The sequence below is a fragment of the Lathamus discolor genome, chromosome 5, assembly GCF_037157495.1.
Source record: "Lathamus discolor isolate bLatDis1 chromosome 5, bLatDis1.hap1, whole genome shotgun sequence".
NCBI classification, from domain to species: domain Eukaryota; kingdom Metazoa; phylum Chordata; class Aves; order Psittaciformes; family Psittacidae; genus Lathamus; species Lathamus discolor.
In genome coordinates, this window is record NC_088888.1 from 6248760 (window position 1) to 6267904 (window position 19145).

A 19145-nucleotide genomic window follows, 5' to 3' on the forward strand; every position below is an offset into this window, starting at 1 on the left:
TTCAATTATGTGGCTGCACAAATTAATAGGGAATAGAAAGTTTATATAGTTTAAATAGAGAAGTTTTTTAAAAAACTGTAGATTTACCTTGCAGTTTAGATTGTACTGTTTTCATCTCTTTGGTTTGCTTTTGGTTGATCAAGCGAAGGTTCTGATTTTCCACCTCTAACTAAAAGCATATAAATGTAATCTCATCCATGGGTGAAACAATTTTTAAAGTTATTACATCATTTAGACTTTCTCTGAATTTCTGCCTATCCAAAGAAAACTGATTCAAATGGCAACCTCCTCTCTGCTACTTCTCTTAATGCCAGTCTAAGCATTTGTTTATCCTGAACAATTAAATTCCCTGCAATGATTACTTGCTTAACTTCTGTCAAAATCATTCCTCCAAACAAGCAAACCCAAGACTGCTTTAAAAAGCCTCAATAATAATAAGGAAAAAGAAATCTTCATCAGTATTTTTCATAAAAGCGGAGGGATTGAGTTACTAATTTCTGTGCCACTTGGCAAACCCAAAAGCAAGCAGACAAATTAGAGAGAATGATGGTGCTAATGCCTCCTACCATCCCACAGCAAAGATTTAAAATATAGGTACTAAAAAACTTTACACAAACAAGACAACCTTCTACAGAAAGAAAAACCCCAACAACCTATTGTTGTAACCCACTACCAGGAGATAAAAGATGTTGGTTCACACTCCTCCTCCAAATTAGACAAAGATAAGATTTGAATCTGAGTATTCCATATCACAAAGAGGGGAGCCAGCAATTCCACTTCCCACTGGGTGACATCTGCCCACCCCTATGCAGATAGCTCGAGATTCTCCACCTTTCAAACTAAGTAAATAATTTGAGTCATATTTGATTTTGCCTGAACTTTTTCAAGACAATTTTAACTACACTTACTTGTCTTTTTATTACACAGTTTCAAAAACTCGCTTTGCAGACTAATAGTAAATGTTACTTCTAGTTTCCTACTTCAAATATAGTATTTACTTGTTTTCAATTGGAGTGAGTATAATTTCCAATTAACCACAACAGAGTAGGATTTTAACTTTTACAGGCAGCTTTAAATTCTATACAAACAAGGAGGAGAAAGCACACAAAAACTAGCAGCCACAGGCAGGGCAAAGACATGGTTATCTCACTACAGCAGAGAAACAATGAAGACAACTGGTCTCTTCTGAGAACAGTCATTATGTCCCTGAAACTGTTCATGACTAAGAGTACTGTGGGCATTGGAAAACAAAAAAAAATATCAAGTCCTTTTTTCTGCCAGACTTGGTCAGCTTTCTGGGGAATTAATACTTCAGGCATCTGATTGAGCAAGCTCAGTTTGCCAGCTAATCTCTCTTCCTTGGTGGAGATGAGTAGACCTTCCAGAGAGCAGTTCTGGGCCCTTTCTCCATAAAGAAGATGTAGCTATACTAGCTGACCAAATTAGACATCAGAATTTAAGTGAGATGGATACTCTGCCCTCTGTGCTGTTGTTTTAATTTCAGTCTTTCAAGCAAGTATCTATATAGATCAATGAAACTGGGAAGTTTGGTGGGGATTTTTGTTTAGGGTTTTGGTTTTGGTTTGGTTTTTTTTTTCCTTTTACTATGGCAAAAAGCCCTTTAACAGCCAAATAGCCTAGGGGATATCCAGTCACACCATTATATTTTCTGTACAAGTACCGTAGCAAGAGTTATACCTCATGGAGCTTGACTGTCACCCATTCTTTTATTTTAGCTGCTTTTTCTTCTATGATTTTTGCTTCTTGCAGTCTTATTTGCTTCTGGAAAAGAATTGACATAAGCATGTTTTTCACTGCGTATTACAGTCTGCCTGAGTAGTCTCTTCAGACACAAATCCTAAGATTGCTTGAAGTAATTCAGTCTCCTGGGCAATACATGATGATTTTAAAAAAAATGTAAATGAATAGGCCATTCACAGAGATTGCTGTTCCTCCTTTCCATAGGAAAAATTGAAGCTCTTCAGAGGAAACAGTGAAGAGGAAGAACATCTTTCCCCTCTTAAAAGTTAGATGTTCTTTCAAAGGAAGCCAGAACATAATTTGCAAGTGAAAAAACCTTATTCTAATGCAGTACTTCTAATGGGAACCTTTTTAAGCAAACAACAGAAATAATGCTAAACTTTTCTGTCCTTTTATTTTCCTTTTGTATAATTCAGAATGGAACTGATGCTCATCTTTTCTAACACCATTATTGTTAACCTGTTCTTCAAGTTGTTGCTCCAACTTTTGTATTATGTCATTTTTATCTTGTATCAGGATCTCCAGATCTTGACATCTCTTGTACAGCCTGGTTTCTGATTCGCTTGTTTGAACATTGGCTGCTTTTAATTTTTCTTCCATGACTTGTACCTATGTGGAAGGTCAAACACAAGACTTTAAGAAACACAGTACTTCAGGTTAAAGGTAGTAATTTAAGCACAAGATGAACTGTTAAAATTGCCCCACACTTCAGATTCAAGATAACCCTACAAAGTTGGGAAGCCTATTTTGAGTAAAAATTCCACAGTTTGTTATGTCTCCCTATACATTTAATACCAATAGGACTGGCTAAACACTGATAGACTTTATACAGATTTTGTCAGTGTCTATGAGAGACTTCTAGGTTTGTAACACATAAGCTGTCAGAAACACCAGTATAGGAAGAATACATAGAGGAAGCTGTTAGGCTTAATAAACAATGTTTTAATAAATAAACAACTGCACAGTGTCAAAAAACCCCTACAAATTAACAGAAACACTCTAAAAAGTGGCTATTCTAACTCCAAATTAGTACATGAACGTGGGTTTTTTTACAGTTTCAGTTTCTATCTGTCTCACAGTAAGATATGAAGGATTTTTCGGGAATACCAAAGATAAGTTCATAAAATACCTGCAGTAGCTGTATCTGTCATTTGGTATCAAAAAGTAACTTTGGTTAAATAGTTAACCACAATTTCATTCTTTAGATGATGTAACTTCTACAAGAAGAACAAACATAGAATAATCCTATTTAGAGACTGTATTGGATAGTCTTGTTTTATTTTCTTACGGATTTTCTACTATAGGTCACTGTTTCATCTCTTTTGTTTCCATGCGCATCAAAGACTCCTGATGCATCAATAAAGGAGCTCATTACATGTATCTATTTTTGATTTGTGCCATTAGCTTTGACTTTATTAGACTGAACTGGATAGTGAATAGAGAAAGGTGTGAGAACATCTCCGGTAGGACAAATCAATACATGTAAACGGAAACTGTCATCTTGCTTTTGAGCAATGCTTAAGAAAAATAGCAATGTTCTAAATTTCCCTTCATTACAGTAACATGCACATAGCTAACGGGGATATTTTCCAATTTTTATATATATACCTGCTGAAAAGCTCTCTCTGCTTGACGATCAGCATCTATAACTTGTTTCTCAAGCTGCTGCATCTGTAGATACATAAAAACATACAGTAAAATGGTAATGCCTTCTGCTCATCACCAGGAACACCACAGTGAAACATTTTCATGGTCTATTTTGAAGAAGGAAAGAAAAGTTATGGGCAGGAGCATAAAATATGGACAAACAGTGTGTCAGACGGGGAAGATAATTCATCATTATGACTGTACTAAAACATTGTTAAGATTCTTCTACAGAAAAAACACCACACCAACTTTTCTTCACAGTATAATTTTGTGGGTGCTATATGGCATACTGCTTTTTTTCCTGCTACCAAGAGTAGAAATTCCTTCAACAACAGCCCTGAAACTTTCGTCATGCAGGCTCACAGTCTTAGAAAGTGCTGAGGTCCTCCACCTCCTTCCAAAAGTGGCAAAAGTAAAGGGTGCTGGCACATGATATAATTTGGCTGCTAATGCTTCTTAAGTTGACAAATATAGCTTTTGGGAGGAACTGTGCTATGAGGCCTGTGCCAGACTCCTCCATCTCTCAAGTGGAAGAAGGAGATATGTGGCAGAAGAGACATGATGGACTCATGTGCTCCATGGAGACAAATGTAAAAAACCACAGTAGAAATGAAGTCAGAGACTAGCACAACATTGAGGAGCGCAATCACTTTTGAGCAATGACAGACCCTGATCTGATAACTTTATAACAATGCCTAATGAATCACAGGCTCAACCTTTGCCCTGGGCCTTGGAAACTCCCTGCATTTTAAATGATTTATTTTGAAGGCTTTGCCAACAATATGGAACAGAAGAGGCCAGAAAGAAATACTTTGTTTAGATTTTTTTAGGAGTTCTCTAGTATTATTTTGGTGAACAATACAATTCTGTCCTCTTTTCAAAAGTAAACTGTGGTTTGAAATAACACTAGAAAGTACATAAGGTATTCCATGATTTAAGGACTTACTGCTTCTCAGGAAATACCTAGCTAAGAATTCAATTCATCTGAAGAGGATGAAATATCAAACAATTAACATTGGGATACTCAGTATTCAGCTTCAAAATCATTCACAGAAAAGCACATGATACAAATGAAAACCGTTTATTCCTTGTCCAGTTTACTGCTTGGTTTTAACATAATTAGTTTCATTCTGTCCTGTTTGTACTTGATTTCTGGCATCTTTCAGTTTGTTTTTTCACTCTCTGCCTCCTTTTCTCTCTTCCTAATTATGTTGTCAATCACATGAAGCAGATTTTTGTACTCTTAGCACCTTGTCCAGACAAGGACACAGTGATCATTTTCTATCAATCAAAAAACTGAAAATGGAGAAAATTACAAACATTAAAAAAAAAAAGCTGTGACTGACCTTCTAGTACTTCCTCATATTATACAAGAACCCCAAATCCACATCATAGTATCACAACACACCACCGGTACAAGAGCAACAAACATTTCACAGCGCACGTGGTCAGTTCCTCAATGAGTGGTTTTGCAAGAACACTTTCAAGGGTATGATAGTCCCAGTCATTCATGTACTAACAGTCTGGACAGATGGACAGGGAGCTGAGCTTTCTTTGTTTCTCTCTGGTCACATGTATTTCATTTCATATTCATATGAATTCATGTTGAGAGTTTGAGTTTAATTTTTAGAATTTTGATTCCTCAGGTTACTTTTCATCTGTCTGGTTTTACTTTCAAACAGTACTTTGGTTTACAAGACTCACTTTAATACTGATTTTAAGACATTTCTTTTTTAGTGAGTTGAGGATTCAGAAATTGAAGGTATTTCTGAATATGTGATCAGCTCGTATTCCAATGTAGTAAAAACATTGCACTAAACCAAGTAGAAGTGCAGCTATTATATCATTAATGAACATTGTTAATACTTTAGTATTATGGCAGAAAACTCCTTCAGAGACCTATAATGTGAAATTTGCTGTTGACAAGTAGCAAGCTGTTCATCCATTTCCACAGTCAAATAATTCATAAATGCACGATTGCCATTGCAGTTAACTGGCAATTTATGTCCTGTTAAGTAAAATTCATTTCTGCTGTAAGGTCGTATCAGAAACATGGCAGATTTAATAAATGGAACTAAAACCTGAAAATGTTGCTTGCCAGGTCCACCCACCTGCAGCTCAGCTAGGTCTGACTTAGCTTAAACCTGAAACAACTAGTCCATCTAGCAGCATCTAACCATCAATGAACCACTGTACACACAGTAAGCAGTAGTGCTGCTCTCCTACACAATAGTTTTGAGTTGTGTAGAACCAAAGCCCCACGTTCCTTGCATGTTTCTGCACTGAAACTGCCCAAGGCACCTCTTGCTAGGAATACGTACTGCTGCACAGAACCAGAACATAGTAATACATTCATGTAGACTACTGGGACAAAGAACATGGTTTAAATAAAACTGTTGCCAAGATGAATGTAAAGCCAGGAACCAAAGGGGCTGAGAGAATAATTACCAATAAAAATAGCATTCAGAGATCAAAAATGGAAGAACAAGGTTTATTTTTGCTTCTTTAAGAGTTAACTATTTCAAGCAGGTATGCCAAGAAGCTTTGCGTGATCTCACAACGTAGATACGTCAGTCAGCTTCCTGCCAACAACTAAATGTGAGATTTTATTCAGCAGATTTCTAAAGGGTTTTCAATTTATTTTAGGAGGCTTCTGTTAAAAAAAAAAAAAAAAGTAATCTGTGTCATTCAGCAAGAGTGGGATACCGTAGTTACCAAACATGAGCACTTCTATTGCAGTTAAATTGGCCAGCATTTCAATAATTTGATGCTACGTAACAATTACTAAGTCAGTCCTGACTCTACCTTTATTTAGAGTTTAGGTAGGTTTCTTTCGCAGTGCCTGTTGTAATAATAATGAAACTTTCAAAATATTTTTTTCCCCATTTCCATAAATAATCTCTAACCAATCCACAAAATGGTTTTGTCTGAAAAGTAAGATTTACATCTATACTCTGCCTGCTTTGCTACTCCATAGGCCTGAAGAAAGAAAGAGAAAGTATGACTGCTTTAGGATACTCTGGAGGTCATTAAACTTGTTGGGCAAAAGACTGGAACTAATTCCAGGGGAAGGATTTCTCTTCACAAGGAAAACCTAACCTTAAACCTTCTTCTTAAGTTAGTAATAAGTTTTGTAAGAATGATCACAGCATTACTGAGAGGGAAAGAGAAAGGAGAGAGAAGATGAAAATATGTGATTGGACTTATAGCTAATTGTTTAAATCAAAAGTCATGCTTTGAAATTCTCAAGAATAAAATACAGTGGTGAATTCTCTTTCCCAGTGACTATGAGCACTTCAGGTCATGGACGGACAGACAGCTTAAGAACATCAAACAAAATTTAACAAAAAAAGAAGTAAATACTACCTAAACTTTACCTACTTAACATCATGAAGGAAGTGGCCAGTAACTGTAGCCATATCCACATTTGGAGGCATCACAATGCTTTACAGACGCAGGAGAAAGAATTCTTACCTATGGCTGAAGCTTGACTATTGATGACCAACTCATCAATATTCAGTATCTCAATATTGACTTTATACAGAAGGGGATATGAAAAACAGAAAAGTTTGCTGAATCAGACTTCTGTCCCATTAGCTTCTTTCCATATTCATCTATGCGTATCACCAGTATCACTGCAATTAAATAGTGTATATCAGCTATTAGGCTAGATGCTTCTTGAATGAACTAGTCTGTAAATTACTAACAGACACAAAGTTGGCTTCCCAGGAGAAAAAGGGAGGGCCAGCATATCACTGATAACATTTGGCACATAAAGTATATTTAAGCTTCATTTTCTATCATGTCCTGAATGACATAATTTGAAATAATGCCTCAGTTCAGCAAACCTCCTGTAAGGAATACTGTCACACATATCTGATTGGTTCTGGCTCTTTCCAAAACTCATTAAGGAATCAGAAGTGTCCTGTCATAATCTATACTGGGTTTGGTTTTACGGTCTTAAAGAATATATGTTTTGGGCAAACAAATGAACAAAAAATGCACGCATACTGACTAAAGAACAGTATCAGCACAGGTACCAAAGAACAGACTGCTACTTTAAGCTGCACCTTCTCCTCTTTATAAGTGTAAAAATTCTCCTACAATTTTCAGAAAATGTGTTAGTGCATGCTGCATCAATTACGTCAATTATGGAAAACAGTATCTATTGTTAGAAACAGGCTTGTTTTAAAACTTAGTAAGGAAATGACCACTCTACATCTGACACTCATCAAACTGAGCTATTTTTGTTCTAACAATGAACAGAAAAATGCCACATGTGAATAAATTCTGAACGCTTTGAAGAAACATGGCAGCAATAAAAACCAAGAGGTGTACTGCCTTGGAGGTCTGGACATTGAAGCACAACACACATGCCTGGGGAGGCTGGGAGTTCTTTATAATACAAAAGCACATCCTATAGCAATTCTTTTTCAAAGGTCACCTGGAAGTTTCTTGGCTTTATTCAGAAATGTTCAACATACATTTTTTTGTGCAAGAAATTTTTGTTTTATTAAAACATGTATTGCACAAAATCACCAAAGAGTATAAACTCAAAAGTCATCACTCAGAAATTTCCAAAATATTCCTTTTGTATGCATTTACGTATATACATGCTTCCATTTATATATAAATATATACTGATCATTGTTCCTGTAATGTGCATTAGCAAGAAATTACAGAAATTAATTTTTTTTTGTATTTGGAATAGGTCTTTAGTAATTTTTAAGGAAATACTTTATTTTAAAAATAAAAATTGTTGGAATTCTTTCCCTTTTGAAATCTGAAAAGTTTTAGGAACAAAAAATTAACTTTATATCCAAGTCAGTTTTCAATATAATATCATCTCAGTCACATTTACAATTTGCACTATAATCAGTGCATAATACAGTCTCCTCATTTTTAATAGTATAAGCAACACTGCTGCATAACAAACTTTTAAAAATCTTTTTGAACTAAATACATGAAAAAACATGACCTTTCATGAATGAAAAGCACTTCTCTGTAAGCCTTTCAAAGTGTGCTGATACAAGGTCAGAGTTTTCAAAACCAAAAAACGTGTTAAAACCTAATGTTTCTGAAGCAGAAATAGTGTCTGTCTACCGACTAAATAAAGAACTTCCAGTGACTCGAGCATGGCATGTTTAGAGTCTCTTTTTCCCTTGTATTTCAATTTTTTAATTCTTCCTCATCTGAAAAAAAGGCCCAAACCATCTGTGCTTGAAAAATAATGTTCCACATAAAAAGTAGTTAATGTGTCCATTTTCAGATTTTGTGAGCTATCAGCCCTCAGAGCACATAGGACTTAACAAAACCAAAGAAACATGGGTATATGGTTGCTTGTATAAATAAACAAATAGGAGAAGCAAGTGAGGGATAAGCACACCTACAACTGTTTTTCAAAGATACAAGCAAATATAAATAGGTGATGAATAAACATAGGCTGGAAATTAGAAGACCCTCATTTTCTACATTGACTAAAATAGATTTTGGAACTGCCTTCTAATGGAAGGTATAAAGACAAAAAGATCTGACTTTTTATGTGGTGCTTAATAAGTTTATAAATGATTTGAAGAATATGACTGCCAGCTATTCCAGAGCACTAGATGTGACCAGTATTTCCCCTTTAGGTTCTATATTTCTGTTTGAATCTAAGTATTTCAACAAATGTCTGCATTTCCATAAGAAAACGGCCAGTACTACTTAAAAGCAGGTCATCTGTTTGTCAGTGGCTTTGACAACCGCCAGTTTTCATGTTTTAAAATATATTATGCTAAGTCTATACATGTATAAAGCCTTGCATATATGTTTGTTAGTTAAAAGCAATGGTAAAACTGTTTTAGAAGCATGACTTTTAGTCTTTGTACAAAAAGGTCTCTCTTCTGGTGGTTTAGCATAGGAAAACACAGTAATATTCCTCCTACTTCTGTAACTCATTTATTAAAAAGGTGACTGGGTATGTTCTGTCCATATTTTCAAACATTATTTCTCCTGTCTTGACACTGATTTGTCTTCTATGTATCATGTATATGCTAAGGACAGTGCTAAATCTTTATAAAGTACAAGAAACATTAAAAGATAACCTGACCAGTTAAGCCATATAGACCATACACATAAATAGAGATGTAAAATCAAAGTATTAATATTTCACAGGAAAAAATAAAGATTATGATAATTTGTAAAGAAGGAATTAGCACAAGTGTTGGGTAAGATATACTTTGTTCCTTGCTGGATGACTTTTTTATCCCGAAGGCAACGTAATAATTAGAAAGACTTACAGAACAGCTTTTCATTTTAACTAATTAATAGACATCCATCTTGTCTTAAAAATCTAGAAAGTGATACCTAAGCCCTACCCATATTTATAAAATTAGCTCTGCCTTCAGTAAAAAATGAAATTTAGTATTTTGGCACAGAAGCTTTTCCCTAGAACAAGATGAAACCTATAAAAATATTTCTCGGCAATGTGGATTTAGTCATCAAAATGAAGAACCACCTTCTGAACATTTTCTTCTTTTTGTCATGGATCTCCCCAAAATGGCTAATGCTAAAGGCTGAGTCTTAATGGAGCTCAAATGTTCCTTAGGCTACTTACAGACCATGCATGGTGGGTTTTTTTAAGTTTTACTGGTTCCCAGTATACGGAATTTTACTGTTATTATTTCCGGCATGAAAAAAAACTAAACCAAACCAAACACACCCACATACAAAAACCAGCCCCTCAAAAAAAACAGCCTCTTAGATGAGAAAAACAGTTACCTTGCTTAAATCCCAAAAGCTACAGCCTTATTTTCCCTTCAGATGCCACCTGAATGCCCACCTAGGTTATGACTACTGCAAAACTCAGTGCTCACAAGCAGACAGTTCTCAAGCACCCACTTTTCAGTGCATTCCCATTTTTCATTCCCCTGTCTTCTCCATTTTTAGTACCAATTAGAAGGTAAAAGGCTACAATTGTTCTAATGAACAAAGCAGTGCCAACTATTCCTCTGAAAATTTGCCATCTAACCCAATTCCCTTTTTTTTTAATCTCTCTCTGTTCATACTGTTCACTACAGGGATTATCTCTTTACCTTGTGTTCAGAAATACAGTGTAAAAGCAATTTGGGTCTTCAATACCAACATACATACACATACATACATTCCTCCAGCTTCTTCTGATGATGGCTTGTAGTTCTACAGTCTTGATATGCAGAATCACAATCCTGTCCACCTTTAACTACAACAGCTTTTGGCACCACTCTCCTAGTTAAGCAAAAGGCACTGCTTAATTGCAAGTCTCTCTTGACTCTCCTTTTTAGTGCTTCAGTTCATTCACATGAACTATGTTTAGCACAAAAGCCTTTCCTTGGAACAAAATGAAACTCACAAAAATTATCAGTTCCATTTGCTCAGTTTCCAAAATGATCAGGCTCAGAAGTTTTATCAGTCTTCATGACATGAAGCCAGTGTTACACTTTACTTTGTTCAAGTTCTTTTCAATATTTAAACATAATTTCAAGAATAATTATTTAGCTCAACAGGTTTTCCTAGTGCTCGTTGAATGAGTGAAAAGTACATGAAAAAACAACCTTCCACATTCCAGCTGAGGTCACTGTAGTAAAATTAATGATTTCTTCTGGAAACTATATAAATTAAAAACATAGAACAGAAAAGCCCAGGGAAGGAACTCTTCCAGAATTAGTAGTCTAGGTGCCAGTAAATATACAGACTTAAAATAGTTAAATTCAGCAGTGGGATTTGGGGAGGCAGTGTAGTAAAGGGCAAGTGAGCAGCATGTAATGTTGGCTGAGTAATTATGCTTTTCCCAGTGTCAGTCATAGGACTTTCCTAAGTCTGGTTAAATACTAGGAATGTTCACTCTCTGGCTGTCGTCTTTTCCAACTCAGATCTTGTCTTGACAGTTAAACTGCAGAGACATAATCAAATACAAATTATGTAGACTGCCACTTTAGCACAAACAGGCATTATCGTAACATTCAGAATCTTGAAAGAAGTGAAGATACTGTTTAGCAAGAATGTACCAAAGCACTCTGGCAGACAAGGCAAAAGAAGCCTCACATAGCGCTTAAAATTAAAAGAGAAATGTATCAACAACTGGCTGTTCATCTCTATTAAAAAGCAGTTGCCTGCTTTGTTTTGTTTTGATCATTGTACTGCAATTGTGGAAATTCTGCTGCTTCTGTCTCACTGAATTGCAAGTTCTGATAGAGCCACAAGATGAACAGCTGAAATAAGAGGCCTTTTTTTCTCTACCACTGCCTGAGAGGTAACGGCTTAAGAATCAAATGTACCACTCACTGCCAGAGATTAAAAAATTGAAAACTTGACTGAAACTAAGTTTATTCATTAAAGTGTTCAGAACACCTAGGAAACATAGATGGTAAAAGAGCAAGAGATTCCAGAAATATATGTAAGGCAGCATAATGGAGTTTGAAGACATGACAACAGATATTTAAAGCCTGAAAATACTCTTTTACGGAATGAAAATTAAATGCGTAATTTCACAGAGCAAAACCAGTTCCTCCATAAAAATGGAGAAAAAGCATCTTGTAGCACCTACAAGTGAAATGCTAAACAAACATTATATTGGCCAAGCATCTGCACAGGTGGCTGCCCACTATCACAGCTTCCACAACTTCCATCAGCCTCCCCATCCCAGGTGACCTGGAACAGAACTGATGCCCTCGTCTCTGTACCACCAGAGGGAAAATATTCATCCTCTGGCCTCACAGCAAGGGCTGTGCTCTTCATGCCATTACCCAGCCTGGCCCCTACAAGCACAGCTAATTTATTGCTTCCTGAGTTCTCTTTTTTCTTCTTTTTTTTTTCCATCTTCAGCCTCCTTAGAAAGAATGTAGGTTTAAGATGTACAAAAACAACTAATGCCCTTCCCCCACACTGTTATAAAAGACATGGCATAAACTTAATAATAAACAAGGAATAAAAATGAAGTTGTAAGAAAAAAAGGCGTAAGTATTAAAAAGGCATAAACAAACCTAAGATTCTAACCATATAAACTTTTATTCTCTTTAACTCTCATTGCTTTCTCCTATTTGTATCCTCCTGATTGCATCTGACATTTTTCATGACAGTAAGTTTTTTAAGAGCAACTGAAATACTGAAAAATAACCTTCATTTGACTGATTTTGGTACTATGGTATGTTGCTCCCTTTTACTTTACCCTTCACAACCCTTTAAATGCAAATGGAAATATTCATTGTGCTTTTTTATAATTTTCATATTGGCAATCACTGCACAAGTCAAATGCCTTACGGACTTCTCCAAAAATATTAATCTTGAAATTGTTATGCCACAGATAACAAAACACTGTATGTGCTTCATTTTGAAATGTCAAATAACACACCTTAAATATGACTGCAAAATGAATAAAAATACAGCAAGACGTGGACTGAGCTGTTGGTTTGTAAGACAAAGTCAGGAATGTGTTATGCTTTGGAATATACTGGAAATAGTATTTGGTCTTAAAAATCAGTTATCATTCAATTTTTGTAATCTGCACAGAAATTGCATGTTGTGTACACTCTTGGTTGCCAGCTGAGCGTGTATACAGAGAATATCCAAATGGAAAGTTATAAGCAAACAAATGAACACATACATGACAATAATCCTCTCAATCATTTTTATTTGTTGAAAATCACTCAAAGCGTAGCATGACCCTCAGCACTGCAGGAAACAAACTTGGGGACATTCATGCGATTGCTGAGTATTACCGGACAGCCCAAAACGCAACATTTGGGATAGTGCCATGTTCAAGCCTTCCAGGGTGTGATGAAAAAGAAATGCAGTGGAGGCTGCCCAAGTGGAAATTTAACACAGCTATGTAGTTCTTCTACGAAAATGATTTTTTAGTGGTAGGAAAAACATTAACTTTATACCTGATGTTGCACACATACTTTTCTTCTCTGAAAAGAATGAGGGTCATCAACGAGCATTATGACATGAAATGCTAGCTAGGAGCTGAATTTACAGTACAATACTGTAAACTTTTATTGAACTAAGGGATTTTTTTAGTAAATCCTTCATATACATAAGACTCAAGCTGCATTAAAATAAAGGCTCCTACTTAAAACTCAGTTCCACAGCCATCCTAAAATTGGCGTACTAGGGATAGTTTCTACATCATTCCTTAAATTCCTCTAAAGACCTCTCCCACTTACAGCAGCAGCTTCTGCTTAAAACTCTAACAAGGTCTCTTTCTTTGCATGTTACATTTACAAATATAGACCTTTTACTTGGCAAAATGAACACGGACAGAAAACCCAAACAAACAACAGTGAATGGATTAGTTTTCTGGAAACATTGTATATTCCTTTGCTCTTTCTTCTCTCCAGGTTCACTAAAAAATTCACTAAAAAATTTAAGTTCTGGAATGCACTTGCAATGCAAATTTCTCTAACTCCTCACCCACTGAGGTTCAAGGATGAGTACTTGCTAGACTTACAAAACCCAGTAAATAGTTTGTTTTTCTAAACTAGAACACATCTGTTAGAAAAATATACTGAAGACTTCCTATGTTGATTGTTCAATTATTTGCAGGGGCACTATTAAATAAAGTAACTTTGCAAAGGTTTCTAGTATGATTTCTAGTATGCAAGAAAAGCATTTCAATGAATCCATTGCCTGAATATATTTACAGAAGCACAGAGGTCACAGTCAGAAGTACTGAAAAAGGATAGCTTCAAGCAAAACCTTATTAAAATCTGGTTTTAGACTAAGTTACAGAACAAATATAAGGGGGAAAACCCAGTGAGTTTCTGAGAAGTCATACAGGTAATGTATGGATATAACAGGATCCTAATAATAGGATGTAAACTCATTTTCCTGATTCACTGTCTTGAAGAGATACCTCTCAAATAGACACAAAGGAGGAAGGCTGGAGAATTACCACCACTTCATTTCTCTTACCTTCCTGTAGAGACCACCTGTTTTATCACAGTATCACTATCATCCTGTTTTCTACAACAACTACATAGTTTAATACCCACGAGGGTTTTCCATCTGTCATGCTACAGTACTGATTTGTGTTGCAATTTTGAAGTAGAACACTGTCTACTATTGTTCAATGTTTTAGTACACATTTCATAGCATAGAGATGATTGTAAACAAAACCACAAATAAAGACCTGTGCTCATCAAAGTAAGAGTGAGAATTATTTGTACGCTTTGCAAATTTGTTTCATTCTATAAGCAGTAACAAATCCAGAAAGGAACAAATCTATAAGCAGGAACAAATCTACAAAGGCTGACATCATCTGTATTCTCCTCTCATCATTAGTAGCAGGATGCCCATCAAGTACTGGCCAGTCAGATCTTCATGATTCACTTTGCTATTTCCCAAAGATATTTTTTGAGTAACACTGAGTTCCATGCAGTTTAATTTCAACCTACCGTATCCTTCCTTTTACGAGTACTGTATAATTTCAAAAATAAAAATATGTAAAAAATAACCATGGGATTGTTACAAATGAAACCAGCATACAAATAAATAAGATTTTAGTGCTCATTTTGAAAACTGGTGGTTTTGAATTGTGCAAGACTAATAAATTTTCAGATGAATATGGTCTAATTTTGTTGAGCTCTGATCAGTCTCTGATGCATGTCCCAACTGGATTTGGTTTATGAATGGAAATTTCATTTCAATATGAGTCATTATGATAAGTCAAAATGGAAAAGAGAGAAGGTTCATTTTTCACAAAGTCTGCTAATGCTCTGCTATGCACAGTAATGTGTCGAATTATCCCAACTGAACACTTGTTGGACCCATGGTCTTCAACTGAAAATCTCTCTCGCATTTCCATCTCCTGCAAGCTCTTCACTTTTTTTAAGATTTTGAGAAAGTGAAGGCAAATTAAAACAAGGGGCAGTAACATGACAAGTTCTTCAGATTTTTTAATCTATTTTGGAGTCATGTTTCTCATACATGAGAGAGAATAAATAATTTTCTTTTGAATACTTTGTTTCAGGCACAGTGATGAAGATTTGTGATTTTATCTTACTCTGTTTTGCTTTTTAAATGCCAACTTCTGAAATTACATGATTATGCAGACTTTCCTATTAATTTAAGAGGTTATTTCTAGCAGTTAGGAGCCTGTATATGCAAATTGTAAAGGAACAACATGCAGTGTTAAATAGAAAGCATTCAAGCTTCTAATTTTTTATTTTTTTTTAACTCAGTTTTATGAAGCTCTGTTCACGAATCTTAGCTTTTTGGTTGCCAAAACTGTAAGCAGCAGCAGCTGCATAAAATATGGTAGTTATGGCTGCTGGAAAGTCCCTAAAAAAGTCATGTCCACTCTTTAGCCACCTGACTTCCATCCAACTGGGGTGAAGAGACAGGAGAGATCTATGACATCTGTGGCTCCCAACAGCCCTGTTGGGAGGCTGATGAACTTTAAGGTCCCTTCCAGCCCTAACCTATGATTCTGTGGCTGCATAAGCTTCCAGTAAATTGTTGACTGTTTCAGCAGACATTATTGTACTCTCTGATGGATGTTCTCCTTCAAGACTGATGATAATGATTTATTAATTCAGCTGTGGGCCTTGCTGACTGAAGGACACAAGTAGTTTTATTTTTAAACTAAATTTCAAAAGATGACATTTGTACAGCTGGTTATTCTTTCAAAACACAGTATTCTGCAATGGCCAGTCAATTAGGGTTTGCCATACAGAAGAACTGCAGGACCAGGTAAACAATTAAGAGCTGACAAGTATATTGCTTTCCAACAGCAGTACTCTTAGTCATGCCAAAGAAGAGCTATTTGTAGTACTAACTGTAAAAATACAATTCCAGTGGAACTCAGTATTATTAAACAATGATTTTACACTGAGGTAAATTTTCATGTTCACTTTAATAAAAAAGACCAACTTAATGAAAAAAGTCTAATTCATAAAATTCTAAATTTCTTTATTCAGTTTTTTCAATCTCAAATTGAGGTTTTGTATCTCCATAGAAGAGATAAGGGCATGAATAGATAAACTGAATAGTAACAAATTGCCAAATGATACTCAGTCCTAACAGCTGAATGATATAGTTGAACCAACTTTTGATCTGTAAGTCTGATGTCTATAGTAAGCAACTTAATGGAAACTATAAGAACAGAATGAGGGGGCATGTGGATAAGCATGACAGATAAGGGCAAAGTCAAAGTGGCCCTTATAAAAGAGGAGTGTTGACTCACAAAGCTATCGAAGTTCTTTGAGGGAATCACAAAGGCTGCAGATCGCAGGGATCTAGTTTATGTAATTATCTGGATTTTGGAAAGTGTTTAAAGGGAACAAACAGCCATAGAGTAAAAAGGAATGTCGCTCTATGAATTAAAAAAAAGTGGCTCAATAAAAATAGTAGGTTATTGATTGTTTCACACAGTCACTTGCAGCTATCAGTGGAAATCTGCAGGCATTTGTTCAGGGTACATGCTGTTCAATGTAGACATTTGGTAATGGGTACTGGGTAGTGAAGCAACAAAGTTTTTTGAAGGTATTTTGTTATTCAGGATAATAGAAGCTTTCTGACAAGAAAGATTTACAAGAAGGTCCTTAAAAGACTTAGTGACAATATCATTAAAACAAGTGACACGTAACATAGAAAGCTAAAGTAAGATCCAGAAATTAAGACAGATACATCAATGAAAATATACTCAATGTTAATGTAGTTGTTAAAGAAAACAAAATGTTAGGCATTCTTAGGAAAGGACCAGACCACATAACTCTGTACATCATCCACTGTTCTTCATAAATACAAAAGAGCAAGTTTCTTCGTGCTTTAACACTATTTAGTTCTTGTCCCCACCAAAACATAGTAAAATGGGAATGATTCAGAAGGAGCGAAATGTGGATGCTAAATGTATTTATGGCTTCAAAGGAGAATGAATAAATTCACAAAAGACAAGCATTAACATAAATGTATAAAAGTATCATCACTCTGACATACTATTAAATGACCTGAATTTTATTTTTCTTTTGGAGGGGAGCAATGGATGGAAAATCTAACTCTAGAAAAAACAGAGTAATTTTCACAAAATTAACTATTTAACTAAAATTTATTGGAGTATTAATGATGACATAGTTCCAATGATTTTCTAAAATGTTTTGTCCCTTGTACTCTTTTAATTGCCTTATTCTGTCAAAATGTTACCAGGTAAATACAATGGTGGGGGTTTTATAATTCAAATATTCAAATATGGACTCAATTACAGTTGATTATTGGGATACACATATTTGAACACACCAAGTGAAATGTTTCTCTATTACAAAATAAAGTATATATTTAAACAATATTTTTTGAATTAAACTATATATATTTTGAACTTTCTGGGTGCCCAGACTCAGACAAGGAGCCATAGTTGGAGATGTCTTATAATAGGAAAAGCAAATCTGGTAAATTATGATTCCATAAGGAATACTGGGGAAAATAATGCTTTTGGATTTTCTCCCCAATGCTTTCTGTGTCTTAAATCAGTTCTTAAATACTTAGGAAAATGTGTTAAATATTATATTCAATCTTGTAAAAGTGATTACTGGATACATATTTTTCTCTGCAGGAGAGTTGCCAGTGTGTTCTTACTTGAAAATGGACATTTCTTGCTGGCAAATCTAATGTGTGAAAATCTTCCACAGCGTTAAAACATAACCTGTTTTCCATATATTCTGGTTTAAAATGCCTTTTTTTTTTTCTTTCCCAAAAAAATCCCAGTACTTGTAATCTCAAACCACAGCATGTGATCAGCCTCCACCATCAAATGAAATCATTTATACAGCATTGAAATTCATACCATGAGACCTACCTTTTCTGCTAACAATTCTCTGATCTTGCTTGCCTGGAGACGAAATTTCATTAACTGTGACTCCAGAGTTAAACATCTTTCTTTCCAGTTTACAGTACCTTCTGGCTCTGAAAGTTCAGCCATATTTATGCTGGAAAAAGAAAGGGAAAAAAACCCATGTCAAATTGAGTCTGTATTTAATGTCTGACATTTTTTTTAATATACATCCAAAGTCATTTTATGTAAATGTGACGAATGCCCCTAATTTTGTACATATGCAGCTTCATAAAGCTTAGTAAAAAGTACATTACTTTACAAAGGCCCTTATCATAAGTGGGAGATTTATGTAATCTCTGTTTATAACACTTAGGTTTACCATAATTTAATTTCTTCAATTATTTTGGGGCTGCAGTATGTCTTCCTTGATAAGCAGAGACACATTACGCATTTTAATCTTCAGTTACTGTATACATCCTTTCTTAGGATAAAGAAGCTTGCAGAGAATGGAGCTTTTGCTAAGAAAATGCCTTATATAGGTGTAACTACCTGTGAGTTAGCAGCACATTTGTTTTTATCCAAGTTTACTGTTTGGCAAAGGACTCTCTAAAAAGTGTTTTAAAATCCTTATGTTTAATCTAGTTGCCTTTAAAATGCTACATACTTAATGAGTCACAAGGTGGGGGTTGGTTACAAATGTAAAGGCAGATAAGCAAATAGTCCCTAATGGATCCCCCACATGAAAAAACAGTCCCTTGGCATTAGCTGTTGCAGACCTCAGGACAACATTGTTCATGCATGTTTTGGGTTCAAATCTGCTTTTATCTACATTCAACTGCTTATGCCTTCTGGAAATTAATCTTGGTGTCCTTTTGGACAAGCACTGCTGGAAAAATTATTCAGGATGAGAGCCGGCTCATCATGGTTTGAGTCTGAGAAGCCAAGAAAATCATCT

General features: G+C 35.3%; 1 protein-coding gene across 5 annotated transcripts in view; it reads right to left on the reverse strand.

Moving 5' to 3' along the window:
- The window catches only part of PLEKHH2 (pleckstrin homology, MyTH4 and FERM domain containing H2), a 58013-nt gene that overhangs the window by 35089 nt on the left and 3779 nt on the right, over positions 1-19145 (reverse strand). For 4 of the 5 annotated variants that reach the window (XR_010612815.1, XM_065679523.1, XM_065679521.1 and 1 more), the window contains 5 exons: positions 18215-18344; positions 3370-3432; positions 2221-2370; positions 1699-1782; positions 88-169 (listed from right to left, as the gene is read on the reverse strand). Coding sequence is in view for 4 of the 5 variants with exons in the window: in XM_065679523.1 (XP_065535595.1) it covers positions 88-169; positions 1699-1782; positions 2221-2370; positions 3370-3432; positions 18215-18337 (502 nt within the window). In the remaining variant the exon portion in view is untranslated. Of the gene's footprint in view, positions 1-87; positions 170-1698; positions 1783-2220; positions 2371-2890; positions 2979-3369; positions 3433-18214; positions 18345-19145 lie in introns of those variants that run through there. The other variant, XM_065679522.1, reaches the window with a different exon arrangement.